The sequence below is a fragment of the Arachis hypogaea genome, chromosome 20 (assembly GCF_003086295.3).
Source record: "Arachis hypogaea cultivar Tifrunner chromosome 20, arahy.Tifrunner.gnm2.J5K5, whole genome shotgun sequence".
Lineage (NCBI taxonomy): Eukaryota > Viridiplantae > Streptophyta > Magnoliopsida > Fabales > Fabaceae > Arachis > Arachis hypogaea.
In genome coordinates this window covers 136068375-136086148 of record NC_092055.1, presented here as the reverse complement: position 1 = coordinate 136086148, position 17774 = coordinate 136068375, and the positions used below count along the sequence as shown (strand labels likewise).

Sequence of the window (17774 nt, the reverse complement as noted above, 5' to 3'; positions counted from 1 at the left end):
TGGAGAGTTTGAGCTGTCACTTTCCACGCGTGCGGGTCGTCCGTACTGGGGGGTCGGTACCTCGGGTGCCGACCCTGGGGGTTCCGACCCGGCTGGTGGCGCAGCTGTGATGTGGTTGGACTCTGGGTCGGTTATGGCTAACCGACCCGAAGGGATCCGTTAGGGTTTCTTGGGCTTGGGTGGGACGGTGCCCCGATCCGGCGGCTTCTTGGGCTGGACTGTCAGTCCGTAACAGTGCCCCAACGCGTCAGCCTCGAGGTTCGAGACTTGTGACTGGGCGCGTTTGTCGTGAGCTTTTCCTTTTCTCGGCAGTTCGTGGGCTACGCTTTGTTTTTCTTCGCGTTTGGTCGTTTCGATTTTCGTGCCGCTTTTTTGGTTTTGGCGCTGAGCATTAAATGCCCTTCGCTTCGTTGTTTTGAAATTTTGGGTGAAATGGCAGTTATGCCCCTGCCTTTTAGGTGCTCCTCCTCGGCGGTTACGCTTTACTTCTTTTATTTTTATTTCGTAACCCCCACTCCTCTCTTTCACTACTCTTCCTCTCTTCTCCGCAAGTTCTTCAGTGCTGCTGCCTCTTCTGTTTATACTGCTGTTGTTGCTTGAAGCATCTTGCTCTTTGCTTTCTTTGCAATCTCCTGTTTCTTCTGGTAAGTTTTTATGGTTCTTCCCCTATTTCGATTGTTGCTTTATTTCTGGTGCTTTTGCTTTGTTGCATGCTTGGGTCTTTTGCGTTTTTTGTTTGTTTTTTCTTTTTAGAGGGGGTGCCACTGGATTTTTCCTTGGTTTCGCTTGCATTTCTGGGTTTTTCCTGGGTTTCGTTTGCATTTCTGGGTTTAGGGGGAGATTCGTATTTTTCTCTTTCTTGTTTTGAGGGTTTCCGACTTCCTGTGTTGACTTTAGTGGTGCCCCCAATGTAGGTATGGACGATCATCTTGCTTCTTCGAGCCAGGCCCAGCGCCCCCTGGCTGACTTCGTCGACCACTATGCTTGGGTTTCCTCTGATGTGAAGGATACCCCTTCCAAGGTGACTAGGGAAGGGCTCCAGAAGTTACGACAAGCTGGACTCTTATGTGGGGGGGGGGGGGGGGAGGTCCCGAGGAGGCCCTCTACCAGGTCTTCGTCCCTGCTGCTCATGAGCGTGTGTGCCATAAGAATTTGGCTTCCCCGACAGTTGTTGATTGGCTGTGGGTTTACGAGCCCATGTTTACGACTTTGGGGCTTCGTCTACCTTTTTCCCCTTTTGTCATGGGCTTGCTGAATCGCTGCGATGTTGCGCCATTGCAACTTCATCCGAATAGCTGGGCTTCTATTCGGTGCTTTGAAATGGTCTACGAGTTTCTCAAGCTTCCGCTCTCAGTAAACGTCTTTCTTTACCTCTTCCTGCTCAAGAACCCTTCTAGCCAGGGGAAGGCTAAGAAGGGTTATATGTCTTTTAGGGCCCAACAGGGACGTAGGAATTTTGGTCTTTTTGAGGACTCTTTTCACGGGTTTAAGTCTACCTTTTTTAAGGTTAGACCGGTAGAAAGGCATCATCCTTTTTGGCTCTCGGTTGAGGGAGCTCGACTGATCCCGACCTACTGGAATTTTGGTGATCTGATTATCTTATAAAGGTGTCTTATGACTGGTTGAATAAGGAAGATCGTAGCATTGCTGACATTCTGTTGACTATTTTTGGTGAAAAGAATCTTAATCCTCGTTTGCTAATGGGAGACCGGGAAGCCGGTTGGTTATATGTTGGTGGGTTATCTCTTCCTTGTACTTCTTGTGTTTTTCTTTTCTTATCTATTGACGTCTTTCCTTTCTCCTTTGTTAGCAGTTTCTATGGCTAGCGGAAAGAAGACTTTAGCTGACTTGATGAGTCTCATCAAGGGAAATGAAGAGGGTGAGGGTGGCTCTCCATCGAATCCTTCAGCGGGCCAAGGGCAGGAGGAGGTTGGTGAGACCGGGGAGGCCGGAGGTCAGGCGGCCGAGACCGTCCTGGTTCACCAGGGAGATGTTGTCCCCTCCGAGAAGGTTGATGAGGTTTCTGATGTGGGGGTGGAGATTTTTGAAGAAGATTTTGGTGATGATGAATTGAGACTTGTGGAAAATGTTAAGAAGAGTAAACGGGACACCGGCAAGGCCCTTTCTGTTATGGAGAAGAACTTCGATGTCGGGGGCTTCATCGAGTCTCAATTGCTCCCCGGCACCGAGGAGTTTTTCCATGAGGCCGACCTCTTCGGGCAGGCTAGGTGGATTTATCGTAGTCTCCTTCGTGCTGCTGCTATCGCCAAGAAGGTTGAACCTGTCTTGGGTAGCTATCACGCCATGGAGGTGAAGCTTAGGAACTCCCAAAAGGATTTGATGGATTCACGATCCCGGAAGGAGTCTTTAAAAATCAAGTTGTCTGATTGTGAAAAGAAAGCTGAGGAGGATGCTAAGGAGATTAACAGGCTGGTGGATCGGGACATGGCTTTAATGAAGGACCTGAATGCCTCTCGTGGTGAGACTGCAGCCGTGAAGAAAAAGGTTGAGGAATTGGAAGAGAAGTTGAAGTTGTCTGAGAGTTCGGCAGAGGCAGCTGCTCGGGAGGTAGCGGCCTTAAAGAAGAGAAACAAAGATCTTGCTAAGGGAGCTCGTGATGCCGTTAAGCTGACCGAGGAGGGGATAAAGTTACAGGTGGCGGTGCTGGCTCCCGACCTTGATCTCTCTCAGGTTGGCGCGATGAAGACTGTGGAAGGCGGGAAGATTGTTAACATCTTTTGATTTATTAGGATCTAACCTTTGTTTTATTTTGTAATGTTCATCATTTTGGGCCTGCTGGTGGGCGCCTTTTAGTTGTATTTGAACACTTCTTTGTGCTTGTTTTTGTTGGATTTTATTCGGGCCGTCGTGGCCATTGCTTTTTATTCCGTATGTTCGGGCCGTCGTGGCTTTTTTGCTTCAATCCGTTCATTATCGTATTCGCTTTTCTTTGAGCCATTTTTCGCTTTTGGTCCCTAATGGTTCTCGGGGTGATCAGTCCCGGGTCACCGTTAGGTCGACCGTTTCACGCTTCGTTTTATTTGAGACTCGGGATAGAATGAACTTGCAAGAGATAAGCTTATCATATTGTTAGACAAAGGAATTTGTAATGCATAAACAAATTTAAACAAAGGGATAGAATGAACTGCTATATTTGTCTCTTTTCTAATATAATACAAAAAATAATTTTTCATAAAAATAATTTATTTAATTATTAATTAAATAATAAAGTACTAATAAATTAAAAATTAAAAAAATAAAAATACTATAAAAAATACGGTAAGAAAGTTGAATTTTATCATTTTAAATTTCTGTTATTAATTTTAATAATATATTTATTTTTTAAATAATATTGTATGATAAAAAAATATGTTTATTTGTTTGGAGTACAAATTTTATTATTATATTTGTATGTTCGTGATTTTAATTATACTTTTAAATACTTTGAATAGATTTATTTTATTATATTATATTTTACATATAAATATATGTTTCATCACGTAATTAAATAAAGATATGTTTTTTTAATAAAAAAATTAATAACCAAAATTAACCATTAATTATGTGAATAAGCAATGATCCATGGCAAAAAGAGGCGCTGGCTATACTGGGAAGAAGGACGACGAAGTTATGGGCGATTTGACTAAGGGATTATGCACTAAAGAAAGAGAGGTTGTGTGGGAGGGCAGTAGATGGCGATGACGTTGGCGTTCTTGTCACGAATGCGACGGTGCTTGGAAGGACCGAATCTAGGTGATGAAGTGATAAACAAATGGAGGAGTGGAATGTGCTTCAATTAACGGGAGTAGAGCTTTGATATTTTAAGAAATTATATCATTTTTAATCTCAAATAATAAATTATAAAATAACCCAACTATGGTTAAGATAAGGACCAATTACAATGTGACACATAATGAAAGATAACTTACATATTATTTTAGAGGAGGTTGAGTAGCATTCACAATTTTTAAGATATGCCCTTAAGCCATTGCTGCACCTCGAGCTTCAAATTTGACAGGGAAACATCTGTGATGAGAGTTCCAACTGTGTTAGTGTTACCCTCTCCAGCTCAAGGTTCTCGCATGGATGGGTTGAAAATGGTTGCAATATCATCTTTGTCAACACTGAATTCATTCACAACAAAGTGCTTATTAGTTCTAAGAGGAACAATCAAGAATCGCCCAAGTAATAATTTCGGGGAAGTATCTGTTCCTATATTGCAAGTAAGATTGGAATTAAAGGTGCTGTCTTCGATCTTGGAACAGCAACTATATGTTTGCTTTATGAATAGCATCCCCAAGCTCATTCATGATGGGGATCAAAGATTCTGATGGTAAGAACTAAGGCTCCGTTTATTTACAGAGATAGGACACTGAGATACAAAATCGTGTTTGGCAGAGTAGACATGCACAGAGACAATATGTTGAGAGACATATTTTGTGTTTATCCTGATAGGAAGGATACAGAAATACTAACAAGGGACACAATTTATTTTTTATTTTTTCTTTCACTATTCTTGTTAATTTTTTATAATTATATTTTTTATTGTTATATTTTTCATCTCAAATTTTTTGAATAAAAAAAATAAAAATAAATTGAATTTTCATATTTATTTAAGTTTATCATCAAATAAAATATAAGAACACAAAATTTTGTGTCTCTAACCATCAGTATCTTATCCTATTCTGTTTTTAGAAACAAACGCAACAAAGTATAAAATATCACACATTTCGTCAGTCCATTAATTCCTTGATTCATCGAGTCCAAGTAGGCAAGTAGTGTTTAATTTGTTGCAAATATATATATATATATTCGGAGGATTTGTGTAGAAATGATTTGATGCATGCACCGGGGCAGAATTTAAGTGGATGTTATGTTCGTATACTCTAAAGAGTAATGTTAGGAACCAATATTGATCGATTAATTATTTTTTTAATTTTAAATTCTATATTATAAAATATAAATCTCAAATTTTGTATTCTAAAATCTAAATTACAAATTTTTAGTTATATGCTGTAAATTATAAATTTTAAAATTAGTTAGTGTAAACTAATTAAAAGTTGAATTTTTTTTATATTTTTTATTTAACAAATTTAGATTAAAAAGTTATATTACTAACATATGGACTAAAACATTTATGTGGGACCAAAAGGGAGCATTTTTTGGTGGATAAAACAAAGAAGGTACAATTTTGTTAACTCTTTCACTCAAAAATATTATTTAAAAAATATTATTTTCAGTCTTAAAATGTTAAAATTCATTAAAATTTTTTAAATTTGCAGAATTTTTTCGTCCCACTAAAAAAGTTATCATCTAATAAATTATATGTCTTCATATACATGCAAATCACACAATTACATTTTTGAGAGAGGGAGAGATAGATCTAAAGATATAAAATCTTTTCTTTCACTTTTCCATTCTCTCCCTTCAAAATTTTTCGATTTCTTTTTCTCACAAGTCACAACTTGATAGTTCACACAATAACAAAGCAATCACAACACAATAATTCACAAGAATGCAAGAACAAGAAGAATTAATGTGGTATAAAGTAGTGTAAGGATGCAGAATAATAACTTTCTCTATTTGAGTCAGTAAAAGCTTCACACAAATTTCATAACAATTCTCTAGCCATCACTCACTCGACTATTGTCATTTATATATTTTTCATTCTGTTACGTAACTAACTGGTGCCAAATATTTTTTTATTGCGCGCCGATTTCAGTATTGATAGTCTTTCGTCTATACAGGAGGCCTTCTAACCCTTTTTGTTTGAGTTTTCGTTTATTGGGCCGATGTTCGTATCAGAACTCATGAACATACACCACAACAGATTTTATCATATTTTTATGAATTGCAGGATTGCCAACAACAAAAAAAACATTTATTTATCACCAAGTACTCCATCTATAGATACCGGAATCATATTGTGGAGCAAATCTCTTTGACTCAGTAACTAAAAAGAAGATTTTTAATAATAGAATAAAGTAATATTTTGGTCTCTTCAACATTTAAGTCTAATTTTAATTTAGTCCATAATATTTTAAACATAAATTTTAATTTTAAAGAATTTTTGTTTGTGATTAGACAAAAACAAAAAAAAAAACCAAAAAAAAAAACAAAAAAACAAAAGAGAGAGGAAAGCCTCCTAAAAAATAGCAGCTAAGTCCCTTATTATAAGTAAGACGTGAACTCATTCCAAGGCTCTAACAACTCAGTTTGAGGGATATTGTCCATTGCTGCAAACTTTGTCATAGCATCCGCAACATGGTTGACTGATTTTTGAATTACCTTGACATCAGCTACAATTCCAAGTCAAAATTTCATGAATTTTAGAAACCAAATCATGATTAGCACTTTGGATGTTTTTTTTTTTTTTGAACAAAGGAGCTCAACACAACAAAGTGGAGCATAAAGAAAACTAGTACAACAAAGCACAAAACATGATCAAAAATAAAATAGTCGCATCCGTTGTCATCTCCGACATTGCCATCAACAACCAAACGGATCAACTCCACGCCATTCTCTGTAGCTCAAGAATGACCCATTCTTTACTCCTTCTTGTCTGTATCCTCTGGAACACTCTGCTATTATGCTCCAGCCAAATATTCCAAACAACCGCACAGAATCCTGTCAGCCATTTTCTTTGCTCAGACTTGCCACCTGGTACTCCAGTCCAACTCTCAAAGAACTCTTTTCCGGTTCCCGGGATGGCCCAGGCTCTATTAGCACCCGTCAACCAAGCACACCATACCTGCCATGTTAACTCACAAGCAAAAAATAGATGATGTACTGATTCTAAGTCCTTATTGCACAACACACACAGTGTCATTATGATTAATAATACCGAGTCTAGACAGTCTCTCCTTCGTGTTGACCCTGCCTACTAAAACAAACCATGCAAATAGTTCTACCCTTGGAGGAACCAAGCCTCTCCAGATGGAGCTAGTGAAGCTGTAACTCGTAATGTCTTCTGAGAGGGTCTCTCTCTGCAACACCTGCACAAACGATTTAGTAGAAAAAATACCTTTTTTGTCAAATTTCTAGACCACTGAATCCTCTCTGTCAACCGACAAACTTACAACCCGTATCCGGTCGTGGAGTTGATTGAGCAACTCTAGCTCCCATTGGAAGAGTTCTCTCCTCCACTGGAAGTTCCACACCCACTCTAACCCATCCCAGAACCCACAGTCCCCTATTACCGATCCTTGTTGATTTGAAACAGAGAAGAGCCTCGGAAAACAATCTTTCAAAGAGCCACCTTGTACCCAAGCATCCTTCCAAAAATGGGTCCTTCGTCCGTTTCCCACCTCCATGGCCAAGCCACTGATCATCATATTTCTTATATGCTGCTCCTTAATATTGAGCTGGCAGATATCTTTCCACGGGCCCCTTCCTAATGGCAACGGTCGGGTTGACAGCATTGCAGTTGGGTCCAGTTGATTACAGGAGCATACCACCTTCTTCCAAAGTGGGCAGTCCTCCTTTGAGAAGCGACACCACCACTTGATTAGAAGCGAGGCATTTCTAATTAAAGCATCTCCTACTCCCAATCCACCTAACTTTTTCGGGGCTTGAACTACCTCCCATCTCACCATTGGCACCCCGCTATTCCCATCTTCTTTACACCATAAGAATCTTCTCTGCAGTCCAATTATCTTTTCTGCAACCGCCTTTGGCATCTTATACAAGCTTAAGTAGTAAATCGGCAAGCTATTGAGAACAGATTTTATGAGGACCAATTTACCCGCTTTGTTGAGAGTTCTAGCTTTCCATAGGCATAGCTTGTCTTCCACCTTATCTATGATTGGTTTCCATGTCTTCACCAACCGAGGGTTAGCGCCAAGAGAAATGCCTAAGTACCTGACCGGCAACGTCGCTTCAGCACACCCCAACAAACCACACATATTCATTACCCATTCCTTCTCACAGTTAATTGGGATTAGACTCGACTTCTCAAAGTTGATGCTCAGGCCAGACATCAACTCAAAGCAGCACAGGAGCCTCTTATAATTCACCAGTATCTCTGTTTCCTGTGGACAAAATAAAATCATGTCATCTGCAAATTGTAGATGCGACAATTCTATATTGTCCCTTCCCACCAGTAGTGGAGAAATCCGGCCATTTCTTACCGCCTCCCCCACCATCCTGTGCAGAATGTCAACAACAAGAACAAATAGAAAGGGAGAGAGAGGGTCTCCTTGTCTGAGACCTCTCTCCATCTTGAATGGCTTAGACGGTGACCCATTAATCAACACTGACATAGACGCTGTAGTCACACATTCCTTCACCCAAGTCCTCCATCTAAGTCCAAAGCCCATCTTCTGCAGCACTATATCCACAAAGCTCCATCTCACTTTGTCGTAGGCTTTCTGAAAGTCTAGCTTGACAATTGCCACCTACTTCTTCCTCGACTTTAGCCATTGGAACGTCTCACAAGCAATAAGGGCACCATCATGTATTTTCCGGCCCTTTACAAACGTAGGCTGAGTCTCCCCTACTAAATTTGGCATCACTGATCGCATTCTTCGTACCAGCACTTTGGATATCACCTTGTACACACAGCCGACCATGCTAATCGGTCTCAAGTCCTTAATTTCCTTAGCTCCCACAAATTTTGGAGCTAACGCCACCCAAGTAATATTAGCGTCTGTGGGTAGCTTCACATTTTGGAAAAAGCCCAACACAGCTGCAGTAAACTCCTGACCCAGCTCCTCCCAACAATTATTTATGAATTTCATGTTATAACCGTCACTACCTGGTACTTTACTGGACTCACAATCCCAAACTGCCTCTCGTACTTCATCAGTTGATGGCATTGCCTCTAGTGCTTTTCCCTCCTCATCAGTAATCTTCTTGACTAGCCCATCACGGATCCCAATCAGAGGAGCATACTCCTGCCTATACAGCTCTTTATAAAACCCCAAGATCGCATTCTTTATTCTAGCCTGATTCCGTACTAGTCTTCCACTAATCACTAGAGAGTCTATTCTATTGTGTCTCCTTCTTGCCGATGCCAGGTTATGGAAGTACCTAGTGTTCTTGTCCATATTTCGAGCATGTTGGGATCGGGACATTTGCTTCCAATGAATCTCCTTTCTGACATACCACTTCGCACAGCAAGACACCAGAGCCTTCTGTCTAGCCTCCATAGTTCCGTCATAACTACCAGCACTAATTATATCATCAATTTTCTTAATCTCTTCCTCAAACTTCTTTATTCTGTTGCCCATATCCCCAAACTTTTCCTTATGCCAACTTCTCAGCGGTACTGTTAACACCTTCAGCTTGTTGGTGAATGTATCATCCCCCAAGTTCTTCCACTCATCCTTGACCAACTGCAGGAACCCTTCATGCATGAACCAAGAATCCAAGCTGCGAAAAGGTCTCGGTCCCGCACAAAGTCTAGAATCTTCTAAAATCAATGGGCAATGATCTGAAAGCCCTCTCGACCCTCCTTTCAAACGTGTATCTAGGAACTCCTCAAGCCACTCCACACTGACAATGACCCTATCAATGCAGCTACAAGATCGACCCCAGAACCATGTGAACTTCCGATCATACAACGGTAAGTCCACTAACTGTAAGTCCTATACCCATTCCTTGAAATCCTCCGCAGATGCAGGTAAACTACCAGCGCCTTTTCTTTCTTCCAACCGTAGTATCTCGTTAAAGTCTCCCATGAAGCAAAATGGAACCTGACAAAGACCCACAATGTAGCTTAACTCCTCCCACATCACCAGTTTTTCACTCCAAACATGTGCACCATATACCAAGCAGAAAGCACAATTAAAATTATTCTTTGTTAGCACACCTTCAACACACAGCCAACCATCCCCTTTGTAGCAGTTCACCCGCTTAAATAAAGAATTGTCCCATATTAACAACAAGCCTCCAGAGGCACCAACCGATTCCACAGAGTCCCAACCCACCGTATCACTCCCCCACAAGCGTGTTACATTAAACTTGGTCACCACCTCCCTCTTAGTTTCAATGAGACCTAGCATATTCAATCTATATTTTTTCTTCAACTCTTTTACCATACTCAATTTTTCATACCCTCCTAAGCCTCTAATATTCCAACAGCTGTAAATCATTTAAAAGAATTGCTACACACCTTGTTATGATGTTTGGGCCTGCTCCTCCTAGCTTTCTCCTTTTGTTTTGCCAACTTCTTTTTTGCTGCAATGGCTTCATTTTGACTCTGTAAAATCGCCATAATATCTTCTTCATCGTCATAGACCACTCCTGACTCCACTGCTAGCTTCCATGTTTCCTTGTTTTCTAATAACTGTTCTGCCTGCGTATCCCTATGATCAAAATCCATTTTTGCGCCTCGAAATTCTGCTTCAGAGCCAGCATCCTCTGTAACCTGGGCATTCACATCGTGTGAACCCACACCTTCATCTTCCCCTTCTATCGATTCCAGACCGCTCACCTTCCCATCAGTTCCTAGAACCAGCATGCTTGGATCTCCAACTTCAGCTTGGCCACCTAGCTCCTCACCAAACCCCACCACTTCCGGTTCATCCTCATAATCACCCCTATTTTTTCGTTCCACCGTGCTCAACCCTTCACAGTTGCACTGCTCCGGCCCGTGTCTCCGTTCTGCCTCTTCCCCGCCAGTCCCATCAACGGCGCCTTCCTTCCACGCACAGGGATGCAGCAGCCCTTCCTGCTGCGCTTAGCAATAGCCCGCATCATCCGTTGAAGGAAATGTCGCACAGCCCTCCTCGCGGTCCGCCTCCAACATAGGATCGCAGCTCTCCTTCCCAGACCCGGACCCGCGTCCAAGCAACCGAACCGTCCCAGACCCACTTCCGCGTTGCAGGTCCTTCCTGCCCAGCTTGCCCTGAACCGCGTTGAATATGTGTTTCTTCTGGACTCCACCCAGCTGTCTCCCAAGCCCAATCCGTTCTACCAGCCCAATTTTTGGTTGCCCCACTTGGTGACTTTGCTTTTTGGAAACCTTGTGGGCCTCCCTCATTTGAGAATCCACAATCAGCATATTCCCTTCGTTACAAATTGTCCCAACTTGTTTGGCTCCACTTCTTTTTTCCCAGCATATCTGAGTAACGGTTCTCTCTGATTCACCTTCCAAGCAATCATCAGAATCTCCAAGATCAGCCTTTCCATTACACTCATTAATTTTTATTAGATTTGACATCCGTTACCTCTTCAAAGTCATTAAATTATCTTGATTACATTCATTCAAAAAAATGTCCGTTGTGACCATCATACCCTTGTTTTCACCACCATCGTTAGCTCGTGCCCGGATTAGGTCTGCCGCCGGATCCCAAGCCGCCACCGTCGGCACCATTTCATCGGTAGGTTCGCTATTGTTTACACTTATTGACTTCCCGCTTGCGTCTTCCAAAAAGCATTCGTCTCCATATATTTCACGTCCTATTTCCTTCACAAATACATCAAAACCACTGGTCCCAACCGTGATATGTATCCATTCATTGATCACATCAAAAACACAGATATCGATTAACACTCGGCCAACACTGAAGGATAAGGCAGATTTCGTCATATCATCGCAATGAAGTACTTTTCCCCATAAACCGTCTATCGTTTTAAACGTTTCCACTTACCAGACATGTAAAGGCACTCCGTGACATTCTAACCAAACTTTCCTCGTCTCACTACGTTCAGATTCCTCCCATCTCCATACATTGTAGAAAAATTGTAAGAAACTGTTCATTTTGAATGTAAATGCTTCCTCTGCATTCTTCACAGAATCAAACACTAGGAGGGCTTTGTACGCTCCAAGTTCCCTGACTTCAACAATCTGAGAAAAGTTCTTAACAATAACTCTCCGTAACGATTTGAAATCAATAGGACGTGTAGTTCTGCCTACTAGACTCCTCAATAGCCACTCAAAATTCTCTTTTGCTATCGACACTTCAACCTTCTTCGTCCAGGCCTTACCGTGACTGCCCTTGGCGGGTTCTATCCTCTTAGCTTCCTCCATTCTTGTAGAACGAACTTTCACCTTCTGAAATTCCCTACTCTCCACAGCCGTTCTTGCACGGTCTCCCTTACGTGCCTCCATGTTCTCCTCTCCCATAGCCCTTCTATACTTGGCTTCACCTACATAGATAAGCTTCCCCCTTATTCTTGAATGATGCATTTCAGTTATGGCCTTCATCGCTCCTCCTTTTGTTGTATATCGTATAAACGCAAACACATACACAACTCCATTTTCACCTTTCGAGCTAGATAAATGTCATTGATTCGTCCTGTCCAATGGAATAATTGAAATAGTTCCTTCTTCGAAATATCATTCGGCAGATTGTTGACAAAAATAGAAAAACACACATTTTCCAGGCATTGGTACTCTTCTCGATTCCAAATCCTTGGATTTCTTATCTGAAAAATAATTATTAATTATTATTTTAACAATTAATAATTGTACATAATACTCTAATAAAAGAATCATTTGTAGTCACCATAAAAAAATATTTGTTTTGCCTGTTTATTTTATAATAATAATAACAACAACAACAATAAATTTATTATTTAAAATTGAAACAGTTAATAACAATAACAACAAGAACAATAAAATTTAAAGTAAAATTAAATCTGACATTTTTTTTTGTTTTTTTATTTCTCACTTTATTTAAATGCATAACTATTAAAAAACTAAAATTCTAAAATAACTCAGGAGAAATATTACTAAACAACTAACCCTTAATTAGTAAAAAAAAATAATAAAATAATTTTAAATATTTTTATAGATTAATTATATACATAATAATTTAATAAGAAACCTTATACAAAAAAAAAAAAAAAAACAAGGACACATTATAAAACAAAATAAACTTAACTGTTAACTGACAAAGAACGAATCGAATAATTCAAGATTCAATATTCCTTTTTAATAGTAATGATTTTAGTTTGGCTTATCTTTGGCAAATTGCAACCCCCCTTTTTTTTTCTTTTCTTTTCACAGCTAATGAATATTGGCTTCATATTGCTATATCGATCTGTGCGCAACATAATCCATTATTGCCAGTTTGCCACTTAATATTTAATAAACCAATCTAAGATCATAGAACGTGCTTATTGGTAGAGAACGCTTGGAAACTCGTTGGGAGGAAAGAAATACGTTTAGATTTTTTAAAAGCTTCCATTTTTGGTTTGGTTTTTTTTATCAGCGTAAGAGTGATTTTACTACTAAAACTACGTTTATAAGAAGCAACTATTTTTAGCTTCTGCGTTTTTTTAATGGGCTTTTAGCCATAGATATTAACCATTTATTTGTCTTTTACTAATTTTATATGTTATTGTATTATTTATAAAATTTTTGTTATTTCTATTTATATGAGCTTTATTTTTCTATTATTTATTTTTTTATTTTTTTTAACTGTTTGTTTGATATTATACATTTTTATAATTGTGATTTTTGTGTATTATGTTTGTTATTATCTTTTTATAATATAATTTATTGATTCTATTGAGTAAAATAAATTAAAAAAAAAATTAACTGTAAATAATAATAATAATAGTAAAAAATTATATCATACTAAAAAAATACTAAAAATATACTATATAAAAAATCATCAAGAACTTTTAGATTTGTTTCGATCATTACAAAATAAATATTTAATTTTTTTTATTATTTTTAGTACACTCTTTTATAATTGTAATTCTCGTATAATATGTTTTAGTATAATTTTTTATAATATAGATTATGATTCCATTAAAAAAATAAATTAAATAAAAAATTAATTATAAATAATAAAATCACAAACGTTAGATTCTAAATTAATATTAAGAATAAGATTATTAAGAATATTAAAATAAAAGTACGATGTAAAAGAATACTAAAGTAACATTCTCACGTTAATACTTAAAAAATGTAACATATTTGATTAAATATTCTTTTATATATATATATATATATATATAAAATTTATATTTTTTATTTTTATTTAAAAATATATTTTGTCTATTTTTATATGTTATTTTTATTTTAGTAAATAAATATTAATTTTATTATAAAATTAACTAATAAGATCTATTTAAATATCTAAATTAAAATGATAGGATAATATAAAAAAATTATTTAAGTTGATGTTCATTTTAGTAAATTTTTATCTAAAAGTTATTTTGAATGGTATAAGCCAAATAACACTTATTTTACTATAATCTATTTTGATACGTACAAAAATTACCAAACATAGATCACTTTAATACAAACTTAATTTTTATCAAACTCAAATTTATAAAATCAATTTTATACAAACTCCAGTTATTAAACTGTAATCCAAACACACACTACAACACGTTACAAAAAAGGGCACGCTGTTACTTTAATATAAGAATTGTGGTCGTGGTATGAATTGGATCAAAGTCTAATGTGTTTGATGAACTAAATAGAGCTTCTGACCATCTTTAATCATGTCCACATCAGTAATTTTACCAGCATCTTCTGATAAAATAAAAACACAAGAATCACTAGGAAACTCAAATTGATCCGCTGCCATTTTGATTAGCTCTTCAATGGTATGTGGAATCCATAATACAATGCCATGTTTTGTATGATCTTTTGGATCCCATGGATGGAAAGGGAACACAGTACATTTCTGTGGATGCATTTTATCTGAAAATGACAAGTGAAATTTTAGCTGTCCTTGGTAAAAACACTGGCTCCAGCTTCTAATAGCAACTTTGCCATGAAGTATAAACCTTCAGCTGCAGCAACGTGCAAAGGGCTTCGGTAATCATAATCTTTCAAGTTGGGATCCATGCCATTAGACAGTAGCCTTTTAAGATAATCTGAATCTCCCCTTGCAACTGCTGTGCATAGAAAACTACCGCCATCTTCTATCTTCATGGCGGCTCCTTCTCTAACAAGTAAAGAAGCAACACGATCCCCATTGAAAGCTGCATTGTTGACCTTCAAAGCAAGTTCAGCTTCTTGCTTTCCAATATGAAATGTGATGTCTGACTCTAATTGCTTACCACGAGAAGTCTCTTTTCCCTATAAAACATGAAAATATTTAGCTCTCTTTATGATGATAAACTACATCTTCCACAACATTTCAATTCAGGCTAGAGTAAGGATCAAAGGGAGCATGATATGTGAGAAATAAGAGGGATAACATAATTACCTCAAGAAGGTTGTTTAATATCTTCCTTCCATCATAAAAGTATACGTCACCAAAATGAGCCATGATCGGCGCTCAGGAAAATAATCCCCGAGCAAGTCTAACCGACTCAAATATAAGTTGAATAAGAAAATTACAAATACTTTAAATAAATTTACAATGTATAAAATGAAAAATTACATATTTTTAACAAACAAAAAAATATGAGTGGATTCTGCCTGTGACATATGGAACAGATGACGTCTAAGGACTCAACAACGAATAGATACCCATTGCAGATCATTACTCTTGAATAGAAAGGCTCACATAATCAAATATTTATTCCTGAAAAATATTTTTAGAAAAATAGGGTGAATTTTGCAACTCAGTGACTAGACAATACATCTATAATCGACATGAGACCATATAAACATCATTATTAAAGTAATTTTTAATTAGAAAATAATAGTTGATAATAATAAGTGAATCAACAAGGGAGTTCTCATACAGAAATCAAATCGAAAGTCCATACTTGGCCGGCTCCACCTCAATGGGTAGCCCTTTCCTCTTGTGTGTCCTAACAGAATAACAGATCTAACGTGTGGCCTACACGTTAGACTAGCAACACCCCTGCTAGCTGGAGTCTGAGTTAGATGCATCTAAGTTAACGTCATAACTGCCGTTAACTACGGTTTTCTAATACGAGCCTCCCAAACCAATTCAAAACATATAAATTCCAATATAATAAATCTTCGATCTTTCAAATATATACGGTATTGAATCAAATCAAATAATACTTTCTCATAAGAAATATTTTCTAATCATAACTTCTTCGATCATAAGTAATTTTAAACACATTTCACAATTTCAAAGTCTAACAAGTACTTCAATGCTTCAAAAGTATATATTCGAGTAAAATCAAATATTCTAAAATAATATAAAACTTCATCAAACATGTATATAGTCTCATGTAAAATTTCTAAGATATGAGCTTCATAAAAATATATTTTTTTCAACTATAATAAATCAATTATTCTAACCAAATCAAAATTCTTCAACAATAGTTTTATAAATATAAATTGAAACTCAGAATAGCATGAACCAAAAAAAAAATTAACGGTTATAAATGTAAAACCTACTCACAACTTGGTCCTAAGTGACCGAAGAGACCGAGCTCGGAGTGCCAAATTAAAAGGTGAGAGGTTGGAATAGAATGAAACGAAAGAGAATTTGGACCGAGACGGTGGCATCAACTTCCAGGGCTAGATCGCAGATGTAATCATAACATCAACAGCTCCAACCATTCCATGATATCACCAATACTAGTACTCAAGATAATCTCCAGCAGAAACACAACAAAAGCAAAGCGATAGTACTAAAACAGAGACATATTATCGCAATTAAAACGAGCATGTAAGAAAAGAACAAAATGCAGCATAGTAAAGGTGAAAGCATTACAATTTTGCAAATGGAGTCAGAACGGAGAAAAATGGTGCTGATTCAGAGACAAGAATGAAGGGGGTGTGGGGCTGAGTAAGACCAAAGACGGTTCACTAGCAGTGACGTCGGTGATGCTCCCCTGAGGACGAGCCCCATTGATTGCAACAGCAGACGCGACGATGGTGAACTGCTCCTCCATCGCGACTCTCTCTTCCCTGCTTCTCTGGCCAGCTCAAACTCTCCCTTTTCATTCAGCAATGACGGCGGCCCCCAACAGTGACGACGGCGGCCTCAACGGCAATGGTTTGTCCGCGACGGAGGCAACCCCCTTTCTTCCCTCATCGCGGTTCTTCCTCCTCCGCGAACTCCCATCTCTCTCTCCCTCATTCGTTCTCTCAAGCTTAACAATGGCTCCTTTCAATGACGACCCAGGCAACCGCAGCGACGATAGATGCTTCGGCGACAGCCACAAAGCACGGCAACGCAGGAAGGCACCTCCTTCTCTTTCTCTCTCTCCCGTCTTGGCTTTCTTCTCTCTCTGTTTCTTTCTTTCATTCTCAGGGTGTGTGTGTTAGAAGAGGATTAGTATAGATAAAATTAGGGTTAGGGTTGGGAAGAAAGAATAAGGATAATTTAGGAATTTTGATAAAATTAGAGGGTACGGTAGTAAAAAAATTTGGGACATTACATTCTACCCTCCTTACAAAAATTTTCGCCCTCGAAAATTGATACAGTATGCAAAATGTTACATGATTTTAGCCTTTACCGAACATGAGAAAGAAGTATAAAATGGCACAAAAAGGTTACAAGATAGGTTTGTGTTAAAAAGATGTGGTTAACATTCACACACTCTTGTTCTCTTGATAAGTCAAACACATATGGCGCTTTTCACTTTTTTCATCACTCCCAAAGTACCTCCGAAAGTCAAACATCAAGACTAACTTTTCAACTTGTACCAAAATCTCCTTAACTTCCTCCTCGAAATACTCTTACTCATAATCTTCTTGACGTCGCCATGTCCTAAAGCTAACGTATTGCTCGCTGTATCTAGATATTACACGTTAACCAATAGAATCTCGAGTTTACTCAAGGGAATACAAAACTTAGGAAGAGAAGAACAAGCATCTCAGATGATGTTCGCAAGAATTTGGAAAGATGTGTAAGATCGCAATTAAATATGGATGTTCAGAAACAAAGAAGTGTGCTAGAAAGAGAGTCAAATCGCGACTTAACAATGAA

General features: G+C 38.1%; 1 protein-coding gene and 1 pseudogene across 1 annotated transcript; both read right to left on the bottom strand.

Annotated features, from left to right (window-relative positions):
* Nucleotides 1-6171: 6171 nt before the first annotated feature.
* Nucleotides 6172-8318, bottom strand: LOC112786452 (uncharacterized). The gene is made up of 5 exons (XM_025829828.1): nt 8130-8318; nt 7080-8030; nt 6912-6995; nt 6553-6751; nt 6172-6299 (listed from the first exon to the last, which is right to left on the bottom strand). Exons 1-5 carry the CDS (start codon nt 8316-8318, stop codon nt 6172-6174), a joined length of 1551 nt encoding a protein of 516 aa, XP_025685613.1.
* A 5975-nt stretch (nt 8319-14293) lies between these two features.
* The window catches only part of LOC112786451 (potassium channel KOR1-like), a 10508-nt pseudogene continuing 7027 nt past the window's right edge, over nt 14294-17774 (bottom strand).